General features: G+C 42.1%; 1 protein-coding gene across 4 annotated transcripts in view; it reads right to left on the bottom strand.

Moving 5' to 3' along the window:
- Window positions 1-18,443, bottom strand: part of RUBCNL (rubicon like autophagy enhancer) — a 42,443-nt gene that overhangs the window by 6,592 nt on the left and 17,408 nt on the right. For all 4 annotated transcript variants that reach the window (XM_079136989.1, XM_079136990.1, XM_079136991.1 and 1 more), the window contains exons 3-11: window positions 16,683-16,765; window positions 16,007-16,217; window positions 14,196-14,297; window positions 13,668-13,728; window positions 12,607-12,739; window positions 11,273-11,418; window positions 9,334-9,398; window positions 3,978-4,216; window positions 3,486-3,547 (exon numbers count right to left, since the gene is read on the bottom strand). In XM_079136989.1, the coding sequence (XP_078993115.1) occupies window positions 3,486-3,547; window positions 3,978-4,216; window positions 9,334-9,398; window positions 11,273-11,418; window positions 12,607-12,739; window positions 13,668-13,728; window positions 14,196-14,297; window positions 16,007-16,217; window positions 16,683-16,765 (1,102 nt within the window). The remainder of the gene's footprint in view (window positions 1-3,485; window positions 3,548-3,977; window positions 4,217-9,333; window positions 9,399-11,272; window positions 11,419-12,606; window positions 12,740-13,667; window positions 13,729-14,195; window positions 14,298-16,006; window positions 16,218-16,682; window positions 16,766-18,443) is intronic.

Consider the following 18,443-nt stretch of genomic DNA (forward strand, 5'->3'; position numbering starts at 1 on the left):
AGAAAAAGTAGGTCCAAATCTTCACCTTGTTGGCTTAGGATCAGACTTCCTTAACAGGACTCCCATAGCACAAGAAATAAAAGCAAGAATCAATAACTGGGATAGATTCAAGCTGAATAGCTTTCTCTCAGCAAAGGAAACTATCAGTAATGCAAAGAGAGAGCCTACAGAGTGGGAGAATATCTTTGCCACTCATACTTCAGATAGAGCACTAATTTCCAGAATATATAAAGAACTCAAAAAACTACACCAAGAATACAAATAACCCAATTAACAAATGGGCTAAGGAAATGAACAGACACTTCACAGAAGAAGATCTACAAGCAATCAACAGATATATGAAAAAATGTTCAACATCTTTAGTAATAAGAGAAATGCAAATCAAAACTACACTAAGATTCCATCTCACCCCAATTAGAATGGCGATTATCAAGAATACAAGCAACAATAGGTGTTGGAGAGGATGTGGGGAAAAGGTACACTCATACATTGCTGGTGGGGCTGCAAATTAGTGCAGCCACTCTGGAAAGCAGTGTGGAGATTCCTTAGGAAACTTGGAATGGACCTACCATTTGACCCAGCTATCCCACTCCTTGGCCTATACCCAAAGGACTTAAAATCAGCATACTACATAGATACAGCACATCAATGTTCATAGCGGCTCAATTCACAATAGCCAGACTATGGAACCAACCTAGATGCCCTTCAATTGATGAATGGATAAAGAAACTGTGGTATATATATACAATGGAATATTACTCAGCTATAAAGAATAATAAAATTATGGCATTTGCAGGTGAATGGAAGAAATTGGAGAATATCATGTTAAGTTAGATAAGCCAATCTCAAAAAGCCAAAAGACGAATGATCTCACTGATAAGCGGATGATGACACTTAATGGGGGGTGGGAGGGGGACAAGAAAGGAGGAAGGAGGGACTGTATAGAGGGAAAAGAGAGGTGGGAGGGGTGGGGGGGAAGGAAAAAAATAACGGAATGAATCAAACATCATTACTCTATGTAAATATATGAATATGCAAATGGTATGCTGTTACTCCATGTACAAACTGAAACAACATGTATCCCATTTGTTTACAATAAAAATAAATTTTAAAAAAATGGTCCAATAAAACTGGAAATTCATATATAACAAATAAAATTATACCCCTATCACTCACCCTGCACAAAACCCAAATCAAAGAGGATCAAGACATAGGCATTAGACCAGAGTCCCTGTGCCTAGTAGAAGATAAAATAGGACCAACTCTCCATCGTGTTGGATTAGGAACTGAATTCCTCAACAAAACCCTGAAGTGCAAAAGGTAAATCAAGAATCAATAAATTGGATCGTAGCAAACCAACAAGATTCTTCACAGCACAGAAAACAATCAAACACGTGAAGAGAAAGTCCACACAATGGGAGAAAATCTTTGCCACCTGACACTTGGATAAAGCCTTAATCTCCAGTGTATTCAAAGAACTCAAAAAACTGAACACCAAAAAAAAAACCAAAAAACAAACAAATAAGCCTATCAATAAATGAGCGAAGGAACAGGCACTTCACAGAAGAAGAAATATGATCAATCATGAATACATGAAAAAGTCTTCAACATCTCTAGCAACTAGAGAAGTGCAAATTGAAACCACATGAGATTCCATCTCACTCCAGTCAGAATGGCAATTATCATGAACACAAGTAACAATAAAAGCTGTCGAGGATGTGGGGAAAGAGGTACACTCATACATCGCTGGTGGGACTGCAAATTGGTGCAACCATTCTGGAAAGCAAAGCTTGGAATGGAACCACTGTTCGACTGAGTTATGCCACTGCTCAGCATATACCCAAAGGACTTAAAACCAGCCATACTATAGGGATGTGCCACATCAATATTCATAGCAGCTCAATTCACAATAGCTAAGCTATGGAAACAACCCAAGTGCCCCTCACAGAAGAATGAATAAAGAAAATGTGATTGTATACATATAGATTATACATATATATAATATGTAAGGGATAATACTCAGGCATAAAGAAGAATGAAATTATGGCATTTGCTCATAAATGGATGGAACTGGAGAGTATTAGGCTAAGTGAGATAAGCCAATCCCAAAAACCAAAGACCCAATGTTCTCACTGATATGTGGGTGCTAACACTAAAGGGGGAGAGGGATGAATAGAAGTTGATTGGATTCAACAAGGGGAATGAAGGGAGGGTGGGGCGATGGGAATAGGAAAGAGAGTGGAATGAATCAGATATAACTTTCCTATGTTCATATGTGCAAAAATGATGAGTGTAACTGCACATCATGCACAACCACAAGAAAAGGAAGTAATGCTCTGTGAACATTTACTATGTCAAAATACACTCTACTGTCATGTATATCTAAAAAGCACAGAGAAGGAAAACCTCTCAGGGAATTCACACCGAAACCTTTACTGATCGTTTGGCATTTCATCCTATGAGATGAGGTATCAGTGTAAGTACCATCCTATTACTGAACACCTGGCAGATTTTTAACATAATTTCGTATTCTAAAAACTACATCAAAGTAAAACCTCTGTCCATATCTGCAAGCATATGCTTCGGATAGGCTTCTAGAAGGAGAATCATGAGGCTGCGATCCCGCCCAGGTTGGACGTGCCTCCTGCCCCTCTGTCTGGGGATTTACACAGGCCCCACGCTCATAGCAGCATTATTCATAGAGGAGGGAAGCCACCCAAGTGTCCTCAGTGCATGGTTATAGACACACAGGAATGTTGTTCAGTCTTATAAAGGAAGGAAATTCTTTTTTTCATATTCTTTTGTTTTCATACCTGCATTTTATTTATTTTTGCATGGTGCTGGGGCTCCCACCCAGTGCCTCACACATGGTAGGCAAGCCTTGTGACTGAGCCACAAGTGCAGCCCCAAAGGAAGGAATTCTGACACATGCTACAGTGTGGATGAACCTTGAGGACGTTATGTTAAGTGAAATAAGTCACAAGAAGACAAACACTCTATGATTCCGCTTATCTGAGGCACTGAGAGTAGTCACATTATGGGGACATAAAGCAGAAAGGTATTTTCTAGGGATCAGGGTGGAAGGGGCATTGTGTTGATGCATATGTAGCTTCAAGTTTGCAAAAGAAGAAGAGTTCTGCAGATGGAGAGTGGTGAGAAGAGCACAGCAACGTCATGGACTCAGCACCACTGGACCGCACGTTTAACATGATCAAGGTGTAAACGTGAGGTCATATATATCCACCACAATTTACTCATAATGACTCAAAGGCCACTGGCTAGAGTTGCTTCATTCTTATCCTGACCCACTCTTCTTACTCCACCACTGATTTAGCAATTTTGAGAGGTGGTCTGCATTCCCAAGGACAGCCATGAGGTAATCACTGTGCTAAGAAGCCCTGTGAACTAGGGAGCTGGTCCCCAGAGGCACTCAGAGGACCAGCAGCTGAGGAGGGAACATCGACTGTCCCAGGCCAAAATCATACCTGGCAGCAAACCTGCAAGTCTTCAACAGCTTCTTGATATGAAAAAGCTGCTCCTGGAAGTCCTAAGGTGAGGAACCAAAAGAGGGGAGTTGGATATGGTCAACAGCACTGGCAATGTACATCGTGTCAAAGTGTTTTTGGAGAAAACAAGACTTTAAACAAACTCTGTCTATAGCAGGGATGCGGAACAGAGTGTACGGATCCACAGAGGGTTCTGCATGGATCCAGGTTTTGTGGAACCTGAACTTAAACTGCTTTGGGACTTTCCTCAAGAAAGACACCAACTATGTATAAGTGTAAAAATTCAGGATGGGGCTCCTTAGGAAGGAGCCCACGTAGGTGAGAGACCACAAAGACCAAGCTCCATTTACTTCACAGTTCATCGGCCTTTCAGAGGACCTACCTGCGATTGCCCTGAAATTAGAGAGAGGTACATTTCCTGCCTTGAGACATTTGGCTGAGCTCACATCCCCAGCAGAGGCACCCACTCACCTTCACCCTGTCCAGTTCCTTGACTTTTGCAGAGAGATGCTGGCTGACGCTCAGCAGATTGAAAATGGGTCGGTGCCATATGCTATCCAGCAGCTGTTTGGAGAAATTGCTGACAGGGTACTTCCTGAAGTCCCACATCATCAGGATCCGTGCAGGGATGCAGGACTCTGCATACGAGTGGCAGCAGTCACAGAAATACTTCCCCAGGTATTCACAGTACCGGAGCCTCTTCACAAACTCTGCCAAGCACATCAGAGACTGAGTGTCACACACCAAGGTTGGAAGTCCACCCAGATCTGCCTGCCACCTCCAATTCCTGTGCAAGGTTCACAGACTCCAATGGTTGTTTTTAAGTTGGTAAAGCCATACTTGACCTCATGGCAGCTGGGAAATTTTTGGCAAGACTTGGGAATTTAAATTGTGGGGAAAAGATGTTGGAAAAATAGAATCCTCCCAAAATATTCCTGGATTAGGAAGGTGCACAAAGCAAACTGTAATGTAGCAAAGAGAACATTCCATTTGGGATCTGTAAGTCAGGTTGGGAGAGAAGACTCCACCTGCCACTAACAGAGACAGATCAGAATCTCTTCAGGTCAATTGTCCTGAAACCACAAAATGCAACTCAGAACTGGATTCAAGGTCACACACAGGAAGAGTGCTTTGTAAATACTAAAGCAGTACCCATACAATGCCAGGAAGCAGCATCCAAAAGAATTCCCTGACACATCAGGGAAAAATACAAACCTGAACAAAGGGTGGGAACAGGTCATATATGGAAAGAAAAGCAGATAACCAATAGAGACATATAATCCGTATGTCTCTGTAACAGTTAGGGAAATGCACATTACAGCAGTGAGATACTCTGTTCTCCTCTGTAGGGTCACACATCTAGAAGATCCAGGGCAGGTGACATACAGGGAGGTGGCTGCAAATCCCTGCTGCTGAGGGAATAACCTTTTAGGAGGACATCACTGGGCATGTTTCACTGTCACATGTGCAGCAAAAATCCCACTTCCGTGACTCCATCAGACAAATGCCAACAGGCACATGGAGACACACAAAGGTACTCACTACGGTACCTCCAAGACTGGGAACGGGGCTGCGGGATGTGGGCAACCGCAGAGTGCATCGAAAGGCGACTTGCTGCATATGTGCAGCACTCTCAGTGTGAAGTGCTACAGACCAGGGCTGAGCGGGTCGTCTCAGGAGGCGCACCCCCGTTACAGGTAGACATACTGTGGTCTCGGTCTTGTTTTTAAAGAATACATACATATGCAGTCTAGATGGCCACCAAAAGCCAATGCTGAGAATTTCTGGAGAGTGGGTGAAAGTGATTGGTGCTCTTCACACTTTTTTATTGCTGAAGCGCACAGGCATTGTTCAGGAAACCTCTCTCATAAAACACATCAATAAACGGAAGATGTAGAGATGAATGTGACAAATGTGCTCACTCTTCCACTAAGAGGAAAACGGTCCAGCTGGAGTCTCCTAGGTGCCCCTCCCTCACCCTAGGGAGGGTAACTGAGCCCAGGTGGAGAGTTGGGTATTTATCATCCTTGGTTTGACACTTGCCTCTTTCCAATTAGCATGCCTTGAGGCGAATACCAGGTGACATACTCACTGACCTACACTGTGAGAATCAATGAAATAATGATTGGGAAAGCAGCTACCACAGCACCAGCACACTGCAGATTCTGAGTAAGGTCCCCAAAGAGTGGCCTGGAAAATGTCCAAGGCCCAAGGGCCACATGGCTTGAATGTCGGACATATCTTCTCTCAGACTTGAAACCGTGTGAGGCGGGGAATGTTATTTCCTTATTTCACTGATGAGAACACAAATAACTGGAGTCAAGTCAAGGCAGGGGAAGCAAGCAGGAAGCAGGCAAGCAGGATTCTAATCCAGGCCTGGGCCGCCATGCCCGCTCCTCCTCGGCTGCATCTGGCGGAGGGAAGGGGAGGAGCTGGCACCCCTGCATCTGCCCATACTATCCCTCAGGCCCAGGGCACACGAGAGCTGATTTTTAAAAGCAAGCTAATACAGCGGGCCCTCACCGTGGGCACTAGTTGTGCTCCACAAGGTGCCGTGGTGCTGAATTAGCCAATGCTGAACCACTGCTCCTGGGCAAGACAGGCCAGGCACTTATGAGCATCCGGTAATCACGCTTCCAGCAACCGATCAATTTATAACCTTATTTCATGTATATTTCTGTTTAAAGACACCCTAGTTAATATATTTTGTTGATTCATAACATTGAATTCAGGGCAAAAGCACTATAAACTGCATTTTCTCCGTAAGTATAGTCCTAACCTTATTGTCCTTAGGGACACTATTTAGCATCTCAGCACTATGCTCAGGGGTCATTTGAAAAAAAAAAATCAACAACAACAAATCACAAAAATGCTACAAACAAGGCAGGAAGTAACTACAAAAGGTATCTTCTGGCTTCTGCACTCTACATTCCTGATCAAACTTTGCAAGAATGGAGAAGAAAATGGGAAACAATGAGCCAATAAATTTTTCTCATGCAATTCATCTTTCCCTAATATCAAAGACTCTAACTGCTCCATATCTGTTCACTCATCCATCAATCTACACTGAGTATTATACTAATACAGAATAAATTATGCTCATTTCTTCTGGTCTCCTAAGACTTTTAATTAAAACAGAACAAAGTGTCCTCAAATTGTGGCTCTCAGCCCTCCAGGGACTTTTGGAAATACCTGGAGACATTTTCATTTGTTACCACTAGGGGCTCCTACTGGCAAGTTATGCTACAAAATATCCTACAAGGCACAGTACACTCCCCACAACAAAGGCAACAGCACTGAAGAAGAGAAATCCTGCTCAAAGAGACAACTGCTCTTCTATCATGAAAAGTTTATGACATGGAAAAAAGAGGAGGGAAATATCCTAAAACAGAGATGTCCAAATAGAACTTTCTGGAAATGTTTTCTATCTGTGCTTTCCAATACCTTAGCCACATATTACATGTGATAGTCAAGTAAGTGTGAGTAAGGAACTGGATTTTAATTTTACTAAGTTTAAATTTAATTTTACATAGCCACATGAGCAAGTGACTACCATATTGGGTACAGAAGTTCTAGAATACAGCTAACTAAAGAGAGAAGACTAAATGCATGCTGTGAAATTCAACTGAAATCTGAATAGAAAACTTAGACATAATTGAAATCTTAAGAGCAGCAAATAAAAATGGATTATTAGCAGAAAACATTTAATTTTTGTTATTTGTTTTGGTGTGACAATTGTTTATCATCCTCATTTTTAGGATATGTTGCAGTAGTAAAGGGTGAAATGTCACATTCAGATTTTGAAACTGGAAGAATGACAACTAAATTCAATGTGATATTCTGCAATGGTTTCTGCAAAAAATAAAGAACAGTGGTGAAAAGCCTGAAGAAAAATCTGCAAAATCTGTAATTAGTGGGATTGCACCAATGCTAAAGTCTCAGATTTAATAATTACACTCTGATTATATAAGACACGGACACTGGGGGAAGCTGGGTGAAAGGGATTTGGGAACTCTCTACTAGTTTTGCAATACTTTTACATATCTAAAATAATCTCCAAATATGAACTTAAAAAATTATCTCAAGAGCTAGAGGAGGTTTGCAGAAAAGCCCCGTTTGTTAACGTCATTAACAACTAAGCCCATAGTTGTGAAAGTCATCTACGATCTGCTCCCGCCTACCTCTCCAGCATGCATTCTCTCCATTCACGCTCTCCAGTCACGCAGGGCTTCTTTTCAGCTGCCACACACACTCTGCATGTGATGAGCACCCACCTTCCAGAGGACAATCCCTTCCTTAAACCTTTCATTCCCAGCACCATCCCCCTACAACCCTGATTAGTTTCCTTGCTGTAATGGAGTTTTACTCAGCCACAAAGAAGAATGAAATTATGTCATTTGCAGGACAATGGATGGAACTTGAGACAATTATCTTAAGGAAAATAAGCCAACTCAAAGTCAAGAGCCATTATGTTTTTCTTTCACATGTGGAGGCTACAGAGGAAAAAGGAAAAGAAAGGTGAGGGCTGGGGACATTTCATAAAAATCAAAGGGAGATCTGTAGAGGATGGGAAAGATAACAGAACAGGAGGAGGCAGAAGGGGAGGGAAAGGAGAAATACTGGCGAGTGATTGGTCAAATTATATTGTTATATCATGTGCGTTTACAAATATGTAACAATCAATCTGACCATAATGTACAATTATAATGCACCAATTATAAACTATGGGAAAATAGTTCCTTTGCTATTATGTAAATCCCATAATAGTCTCGCCTTTCTCTTTCCTTACACATAGCACCCTTGGTTTTCCTTACATGGCTGATGATTATGTGGACTCCATGAAGGTAAGACCTTATTTAAGATTCGCCACCATGCCGATTCTGTAGACACACAGGTCTGTATTTAAACAAACTCAGAAATACTTAAAAAGTTAGTGAGATTCACAGTCACATGTCTCGTTTCTGACTCATGACTCTGATATTTACTGAGGCAATAGGACATAGCAGGTAACCAACAGACATGGTCCCTGCTAGACTAACTGGGTAAATGAGTCAGTTAAAGAAAACTAGATGTAACTGTGATGCCTGTCAGCACTGTCATCCAATAGAGTAGAGGAAGTCCGGACAGATTTCTGCTTTCTATTTTTATCTCTTGAGGGATAGCTCCTGATCAGGTGGAAGGAATTTCCAGGCCCAAGTGCAAAACTTGGATTTTTAGCTGGGGGAAGCCTGACTTTGTAGGCCTTAGCCCAGAAATAATTCCCTCACACTACCTCCCCAACTGTCTCCAAAAAGCAGGCCAACTCCTTGGCAAGACATTCATTCTCTCAACAGAAAACCTTTGAGGACCAGCTATGAGCCAAGCACTCTTCTGCAACATATCTGCCTTGCAGATTATAATCTAGTGATGGAGATAGTTAATGAGACAAATCAGTGAAATCAAAGTATTCTAGGAAGAACATGCTGGAATAAAACATAATGACAGTTAATACAAAGTATTCATGGAATTGCTTATAGCCAGTCATGAAAGCTGGGCATTTTCCATAGGGCAGCCAGGGAAGACCCCAAGATTTTTCAGCAAAGATATCACAGAAGTAAAAGAATCAGCCATAAGTATGTTGTGGCATGGGGTGGATGCTGGAGGGAGAAATCCAGACATGCAAATCCCTAAGAGTGAGCTGGTACAACAGGGGAGCCATGTGACTGGAGCCAAATGCTTAACGGAGAAACAGCTAGGACTCTGGTCCTTCTGGTTCCTCGTCGATCACACAAACTTGCGGTTGCTCTATCATTGCCTAATAGACAAGCAATCCATTATGTATACTTACTAGGCTCTATTGGAGTTCCACAGCCAGCACAGAAAAAATTCTGGGCCACTATCACCAGCTCCCTCCTGAGGACAGAAAATGGTGAAAATTACATTTCAGAGGTGGCCAATGGAACATTTTTCACCAATGGACCTCATGATGTGTTTGTTAGCTTGGGACCTTAATTTTGTCACTCTTCATTTGGAAAAAAGTTAGATTTACTCAGTAAAAATTTCTAATTGAGCTATCTGCATCTTTTAAAGGTAGAACCCTTTGAAACTCTCTTCTGTCCTTAAAGTAGGAGTCAGAATCACACATTTCTACTCTACCAAGGGGTCTTTAAGAACTTCTCACTACCAATGCACAGAACTCTATCTCCACATTACAGTGGAAGACAGCTCAGGAAGAAGGACACCAAAAGATGATATCTTTGCAAAAGTCACAAATGGATCCAGAGAAATTCAATGAAAAGAAGTAATGCAAGAAAAAGGTATCAAACATTTCTGTGAAGAATTATTCCATGGGAGTGCTTCTTATTGAACTGCTATGCACAATTTCACCTGGGATTTGGAATATAGACAAAGTGGTTAAAATTCAGTTGTAGCTCAATGTCAGCTAAAATGGCTAATGCAAAAATATGCTGTCTCTGTCTATATGCCTTAGAGAAGACCTAGAGAAACCATGGAGAGAAGACACTCCATGCAAAGAAAAGTGACCTCTCACAAGGCCTAGAGACCCAGAGAGGTCCTCTGCCCAAGCAGCTCCAGATACCTTCTTGTATTCTTCTCTAAATAAAAAGACAATAGACTGAGTCTATGAGGCTCCTCCATGGGGCCAAGTCAACAAGGTTCCGCAGTCCCTTTATGACCCTCTGGAATGTGCTTGTCAAATTTAATACAAATCAAAGAGGAGTAGGAAAAGGACCTGGTGAAATGTTTATCCTGTAATCTTTGTGTATAATCTGTCATATACTCTAAGAACAAATTAGAATTAAACTACTGCTAGAGTGTGTGTGTGTGTGTGTGTGTGTGTGTGTGTGTGTGTGTGTGTGTGTGTGTGTGTGTGGATGTGCACACGTGCCTGCACACAATCTTGTGAATGTATGATTTATGTACTTTTCTGCATCATTCTAGATGTTTAGTCTTTTTCAGATTCACTATTTCTTAAAGACTGAAGATATTTTTATTAAATATATTTATATATATAATTTTTAAATACATAAATATAAATATATTTAATATATTATATGTATATCTAAGTATTATATATATAAATATATATATTAAAATATATATTATTTTCAATTAAAGGAATACTCCTCAAGATTAAATCTTCCTTTTTGAAAAGTTATTCATTCATTTTTAGGACACACTAACTGCACTGGAAAAATGGAATGGTCCAGTCTTTCCAAATTGTAATATTTGAATTTTTAGTTTCATTATTAATCACTTTAAAATCTCCTTTCAGCTTCTTTAATGTGCAGTTACTATGGAATACTCTTAGTTAAGGATGCCTACGCTCATTCTCAATTTGTCAAAACTCACAGAGCCCAAAAAGCCCATGATAAACAACATGTCAGAAAAATAAAGCCAGAAGATATGCACAAATTTCCTTTACCAATTTCCCTGTGTCCCTCAGCATATTATTTTCTCCTCCTGTACTTCAATTAAGAATTGGTATAGCCAGGCATGGTGGCACTTGCCTATAATCCCACGGATGTTGGAGGTGGAGACAGGAAGATTGCAAGTTCAAAGCCAGCCTCAGCAACCTAGTGAGGCCCTAAGCAACTTAATGAGAATCTGTCACAAAATAAAAAATAAAAAGGGCTGGGGATGTGGCTCAGTGGTTAAGTGCCCCCAAATTTAAGCCCTGGTATTGAAAAAGAAAAGAAAAAACAATTGGTGGGTTCTATCACAATCTGTTTTCATGGACTGGAGTCCAGGCAGCAGCCTATACTTACTTGAGTGGTGGATGAAGATTAAGTATGATTTGAAATCTAGGGGGGTCCCAGTCTTCAGTCCCTCTGATCCTAGACTTAAATTTAATGTCCTGTACTATATCCATACTGGATTCAAAGTCTTTTCGAATATTTTCTTCATTTACAACCTGCATAACACATAAGAGAATTTAGGAAAACCTTAAGTAGGCATATTTTAAGAGTTTAAATCGAAAGCATTCAAATATGTTTCCTATTATTAAAATGTATCATGACAAAAAGAGTTTAAATAAAGAGCATTCAAATGTGTTTCTTGTATTAAAAGGAATCATGAGAAAACTGTTTTTACCTGAACCATGGCAAAGGACCTACATCTCCACCGCACCCCCATCAATTACTACTAAGCTCACTTTTCTTAGTAGGACACTTTTAGTTTCTTCCAGAATTGGAACTACTGCAACTGGGTCATTTTGACCTGGAATACTTTTCAGAAGACAACAGAAGCCTCCCTCCCTCAGTCAACAGGCTGGGAGGTGCTGACAGTCAGCACCCTCTTGTGGTCTGCTCCCTAGACACAGCTCTGTTCAGATGCTCCTGGCCTATCAATGTTCAGTGGCTCCACTCTGAAGCATTACACTTTCCCACTGCCATTCCTCAGATTAGCCTCCTGAGTACTGCACAATGTGACCACAGTCATTCCATTCTTATTCCCATAAGATCACCGCCCCCTACCCCCACCCACAGATGCACACAAACATGCATTATCAAATCACAAGTCACCCTGCTCAGTAGGATACCAGGTCTCTCCACTGATGCCCTTTGCCTAAAGTACCCATCATCTCATGTTCCTACCTGCCATGGTGTGCTCCAGACTACTAATTGCCAATCAGCCTTCTCAGGTTTCCCTAATAAGATTAAATTCTCCCTCCCCAACATTCCAGAGGGCTTTCTCCCTCCTCTTATTTTAGGCTTTGTCACAAAGTGCTCCACCACCACCCAGCTGCATGCTCAGAGGCGCTCTGTGCTACAAGGAAGCCAGCCTGCATTTTCAAATCAGGCAGCCTGGGACATGACTCCTGCTTGACCACTGACCAGCCCTGCTGAGGTCCAGGTCCAACATTTTAAAATAACAAAGATAAGAGCATCTACCTGATAGGACACATGGGATTAAAATGTGACTCACAAGCACAGTCCCTGGGCCACAATAAGCACTCAATAAATGCTGGTTTCATCTTTGGTTTCAAGTCTCCCCCATGAGGGATACCATATAAGAAATCATAAATATTTGAAAGAAATGGGCTCCGTAAATGAAGAATTTAGGAACTTTTAATTGAAGGCCAATTTACTTTAATACTTACTACTGAGTCACTTGCATTCAGGGAATCTGCCCGCTGACACTTAACTGCTGACAACATGTAGCACTTCTGGAATACTCGGTACAACTCTTTGGCTAACAGCTCGGCAGAATTGAAGTCTGTCTCATAAGAAACACTAAAGTAAAAAAGAGAAGTAAAACTTGGGTGACTATGGACATGAGGCACAGGCTCAGAGTCCTCCTCAGGTTTCCAACAGTTCTTTCTACCCGCAGCTCAAGGGAGGTTGTTGGGTGAAAGCACTATCAATCACTGGCTGGGTATCTTAAGCAACACAGATCATTCATACTACATGCACAGAGCATCATTTATGTATTGAGGATCCTAAGAATTGAAGGTGAAGAAAACACTAAATTTCAAGTCGCAAGGCCTGAGTGAAGCCCCACTTCAGCTACATAGCAGCACTGTGACCAGAGGTACATCCTCTATGGCCTTAATTTCTATGTCTATAAAATGAGGTTTAAAAATAAATATGCACATGACACTTAACAAGCCCATTCATGAGGATCAAATGAGAATGTATACAACAGCCTCACACATGCTGTAAAACCTCGTGGAAACTTTGGGACTGGCGTGACTTGAATATATGTAGAGTCCTCCAAAGGCTAAGGCCTTGGCCCCCAGGGTGGCACTACTGTCCAGAGGCATGGGACTCTTGGAGGGTGCAGCCTACTGGGAAGTCCTTAGGTCACTTGCGGTGTGCCCTCAGAAGGAGTGGGACCCTGGGCTTAAGTTGTGAAGGTTCTCCCTGACATACACTTCCACCATGCTGTTCCTCCTTCCACCTTTCTCACCAGAGGACTGTGCAGCTCCCATGCCTTTCAACCTCTCAAGCTGTGAGTTAAGTAAATGTTTTTCAAGTTAGTTGACTTGGCTGCTTTGCTGTACGAACACAAAGCCCCTAATTGGGGCGGTGGGGAGGAGAATGATTCATTTAGATGGTAATCCCCGTCTTCAGAGCTGGCTAAACTTGATCTAAGACCCAAAGTTCACAGAGCCTCCAAGATACCCAGCCAGGGGCCTCAGTGCCTACGGGGGACAGTTACCTCTTAGAGGACCCGTAGGAACAACTGCAGGTTTCTCGGATGTCATTACACTCTCCAACTTCTGTGGGAAAATTAAAGAAAGAGTAGTCAGATAGTTCAGTCTGTTTCAATTAATAATAGTCTTACAATTTTGTAAGAAGAACACAAAAAGAGCTCCCTGCCTCTCAAAAAGAACCAATTTTCCCTGTCCCCATACTTTAGTTTTTTCTGAGTTTCTGTTATGAGACTCCAGCCAATGACCATAGATGGGATTTCATCTGAAATCTCACCAGAATATAATTGAGAGATCATTAGATCCTAATGAATATCTGCTTTTTCATTCAGTTCTATAAGTGAGATTAGAGATTATCTGTCAAGACATTTCAAACAAGACAAATAACTTTTAAAAATATCAGACATAATTTGATTTCAGGAGATGTTTCTTTGCAAGCCCCTACAGTGGGGTGCTGTGTGTAATACGTGTTAGTAAGTGTGTGAAGAGGGGTGTGGAGGTGGCAACCAGCAGAACCAACGAGATCCAAACCTTACCTACAATAACGAACTCATCAGAGTCACATCTGCAGGCCTTGTGCACCACATTATGGTGAGTAGGCGTTTCAACAGTCGGGCTGACCTGTAACACCGCACAACCTAGAGAAAGGAGGGAGGGGATTTTCACCATCAAAAAGAGAAAGAAGGATTGGGGATGTAGCTCAATGGTGGAGCACTTTCCCAGCAGGTGAGGCCCTGGGTTCAATCCCAGCAGTACAAAAAGTAATAAAAATAAAAGTTCAACCTGTAACACTAAATTAAACAAAAGAAAGGAATCAAAGAGCCAAGAGAAGAGATTACTTTAAATTATTTTTAAATTCATTCTAGAAATAAAAAATCAGGAAGCTATTTTTGTATTCTTCTTAGATTCACAATTAAGAGAAACACTGATTTGTATTTCAGAGTTCCTAACAGTAATCTACCTACTTTTGCATATGTTTAAAAAAAAATGAAAGAGGGTTTAAAACTGTCAGCTTCACAGGAAGGCAAACATATAAGCGATGTAAATACTGTACTGGACTGAGTAGTGTCCCCACCAAAATTAATGTCTACCTAGAACCTGTGTATGTGCTTTATTTGAAAAGAGTCTTTGTAGATGTAAAGGTGGAAAAATAAGCTTCAGTTTTGATTTTTTTTTTGCAAGGAAGCAGGTTGTAAGGGAGTATAAGATGACTAGTTTAACATGTTCTGTGAGAGGTTAACTATGCCCACTATGAGTATAGTAGCCATAAAGAAAGTAGAATGTTTTTAAGTCACCCAGAAATGAAGTGCAACATTACAAGCTCTGGGGGCTGACCAAATGGACAAGGTCATTGGGTCCCAGCCTTATGGAGCAAACACGTGGAAGAGAGGTGCAGGACAGAAAACACAAATTTGGGAGACTGCAATGGAGAAGAAGTAACTGAAGCTGGGCAGTGACTGTCAGGAAGCCAGATATGGTGCTGAACGCCTGTAATCCCCGTGGCTCAGGAGTCTGAGGCAGGAGGATCACAAGTTCAAAGCCAGACCCTCAGCAATTTAGCAAGAACCTAAGCAACTCAACAAGATCCTGTCTCAAAATAAAATATAAAAAAGGGCTGGGGATGTGGTTCAGTGGTTAAGCGCCCCTGGGGTGAATCCCTAGCACCAAAAAGAAAAAATAAATAAATCTGCCAGGATGCAAATATAGAAAATAAAATAGGACTCAGTGCAGGATTCAAATTTAGGAAATGCTATGAGAGTAAAAATGCTCACATCAGCTGCCAGCTTAGGGGCCCTTTCCTCCTGGAGAACTCCTGGACCCCACAAGAGGCGAGCTGCTCCTACTCAGGGGCCAGGTGCTGAGTCCTCCTCTCTGCCCAGCAGGTGAGCTCCTGGAGGGAAGGGTGCACCCTGTCCACAGCTCACCCTCAGCACCCACCCACCCACCAAGCATATCACAGGCTCACTGTTTGCTGAATGAAGGAGAAAGAACTACTTGGAAAATGATTAAAATATATAGATAGAAAGCTAAGAGAATGCTCTGTGGAAAAGAAGGAAAAGGAAGAGGGGTGGGGGAGGAAGAAGAGGAGGAGAAGAAGAGAAAGGACAATAGGCACTGAAAAAAAGAAATAGAAGTCCAAGAACAAAACAAAACAAAACAAAACACAGGATCTGAAAATTGGACGGAGCGTGATCACCAAGCCCAAGGCAAGATGGCAGCCATGCGAGGCTTACATAGGGTACTCAAGAAGTTTTGGACAAAAGGTTGAAAATGGACATACTTCAGCACAGAGGGCAGGAGAAGTAGACGGAGACAGCAGCAAGGTTCTCGCATCCGCCCAACTTGCCTTCACAGCCACTGTCGGAGGAAGGGGAAGACCCGGATTCTTGCTTTGGGTTGGTATAAAGGGTCACTTCAGAGTCAGCTTGGTCACTCCCAAGGGACCCGCTGGCTTCCTCTATGCTCCAGCTCTCTGCCTGCTGTTGACTCAAGATGTTGCACTTCATTTTCTCCATGGCTGATATAATCATATCAGCAACATGAAAGTGGGCATTCTCCTGCAGAGATAAAAATCAATTAAAATATTCACAAGCAAAATCTACATTTTTAAATGGAAAGTATGTTAGATTTGAAAAAATCTAAAAACTCCACTGAAGTGAAGTTAATGTATTTTTAACTAAGTGTTTGTAGGTCATCTATGGCTTATACCCACATCACCCAGAGACATACATCTACCCCCTGGTAGTCAACAGACGACCCGAGTTGAACTTGTTGTCATACAAATCCCTGCATTGGTGGTGGCCCCACAGCTGACATTACTCATCAAGCTGAGGTTTTCCAGCTGAGCAGACCTGCCTCCAAGCCTCTGCCAAGCACTCCGGCATCCTCCACGGATCAGACTTTGAAATGACACCTATTGGCTATGCCTCACCAGGGTGGAGCTTCCAGATTGAAATCAGAACAGCACTGCCTAAGGATTAAGACTGGGTGTTCAAATAGAGGCAGAAGAAGAAAGCATTCACCTTTTCTATGTCAGCAGGCAGCACAAATGGCTCTGGTGAGAAGGAAGTCCAAGAAATGGCTCCTCCCCTGATTTGAACAGCACCTGCAATACAGCAAGTCATTGGAAATGGAGGAAAGGAAGTTCAAAGATTAAGAAATCAAAACAATCCTAGGGCTTAGGTTTAAAGCACTGCAAATAAATAAATACATAAAACCTAGAACAATTCTATAATAAATGAGGGCGGCAGCAGAAGGACCCTTGTGGTGGGAGTTCTTGCAGGTTTTGCCTTAGTGGGAGGCTACTGGAGGAACTGGAGGAACTGGGAGGAATCCCCAGAGAGAGCACAGGAGAGCCACTGGAGTGGAGAACAATGAGACAAATGGAGAGAAAAGAAGAGGAGCCATGAGGTGGGAAAGGCAGAGGAAACATTCCAGAAGCACACTATGAGAATTACGGTTCACGTCTTTGACTTACCGCAATTGACCCCAAACTTCCTGTTACATATGCAAAACCATCTGAAAAAGATCAGCATTGCTTCTCTAAAATGGTCTTCCTCTGGTTACAACTGAGAAGAAAGTGCAGAAGGTACCTCCTGCTGAATCGTCCATTCTGCACCCTTAGCCCCTCCACTCCTGGCAGTGACCAGCCTCAAACAAGCACATTTCTGCCATGTGCTTTCTTACTGAGGCACTGAAGGCAAACATTTCTGTGACAGTCACAAGAGTGAGTGTCCCAACCTGCTAAATGAGAACAAAATGCTGCAAATGTCCTGCTAATCATGCACTGCAGGATGATAACTAGAGGCAAGCAGGATCACTCAAATGCCTTTCTTCCTGTTCAAGAAAGAGGCTGATGCATGGAAAACTGGGGCCTTTGGGCTTTAGAAGGCCTTCTGGTGCTGGCAAACTTGTTTTGGTGAAGGACTAGGTAAGTGAATGTTGTAGGATTTGAGAGCTATATGGTATCTGTGGCACTGTAATAAGAAAGCAGCTATTGAGAAAACTTATTTTTTTTTTTTAATAAAAAAAGGAAGCTCACAGAGTATGGTTGTGCACACCTAAAATCCCAGCGACTTGGGAGACTGAGGGAAGAGGATCACAAGTCCAAGGCCAGCCTCAGCAACTAAATAAGGCTCCAAGCAACTTAGCAAGACCCTGTCCATAATAGAAACTAAAAATGGCTGTGGATGTGGCTCTGTGGTAGAGCAACCTGGGTTCAATCCCCAAAAAAAGAAAAAAGAAAAAATAGAAGCTGGCAGAATTTGGCTCACAGACCATAAGTATAGACCCTAAGTGCAGAAGAAGCACGGAGAAGAATCAGAGTGGATTCCAGTTCCAGCTGTTCACTAGCTGTGCCTCAGCCATGCATTTGCTCATCTCTTAAATTGGGATTATCACCTATTAGAACATTAAGGAGAAAAGGAATGAGAAGGTGTTTATAAATGTGCAGATCTTGTGCAAATAAGAAGAACCAGGGGATTGTTTCCTACAGCCTCAGGAAATGCTTTCAGGCTCAGGTATTTCCTGGAAAAAGAAAACTCCCTTGCTGCCATTTGAGGTGCCCTGGTCCTAGGAATATCCACGTCCTGCTGGCCAGTACCCATTTTCCTCCTTGCCTACCCAGTACCAAATGGAGTTAAGAACCAGTTCATCAGGACCTTTTTTTCTCAATTCCAGGGAAGGAATCCCTTTACCAAGTTTAAGAGAGACTCTCAAAACACTGAATGGTTTTTAGAATCACTGAGAAGGAAGCTGCGAGTCCTTGTGTGTGGACAAAAGGG

The sequence above is a fragment of the Sciurus vulgaris genome (assembly GCF_902686455.1).
Source record: "Sciurus vulgaris genome assembly, chromosome: 4".
In the NCBI taxonomy this organism is placed as follows: domain Eukaryota; kingdom Metazoa; phylum Chordata; class Mammalia; order Rodentia; family Sciuridae; genus Sciurus; species Sciurus vulgaris.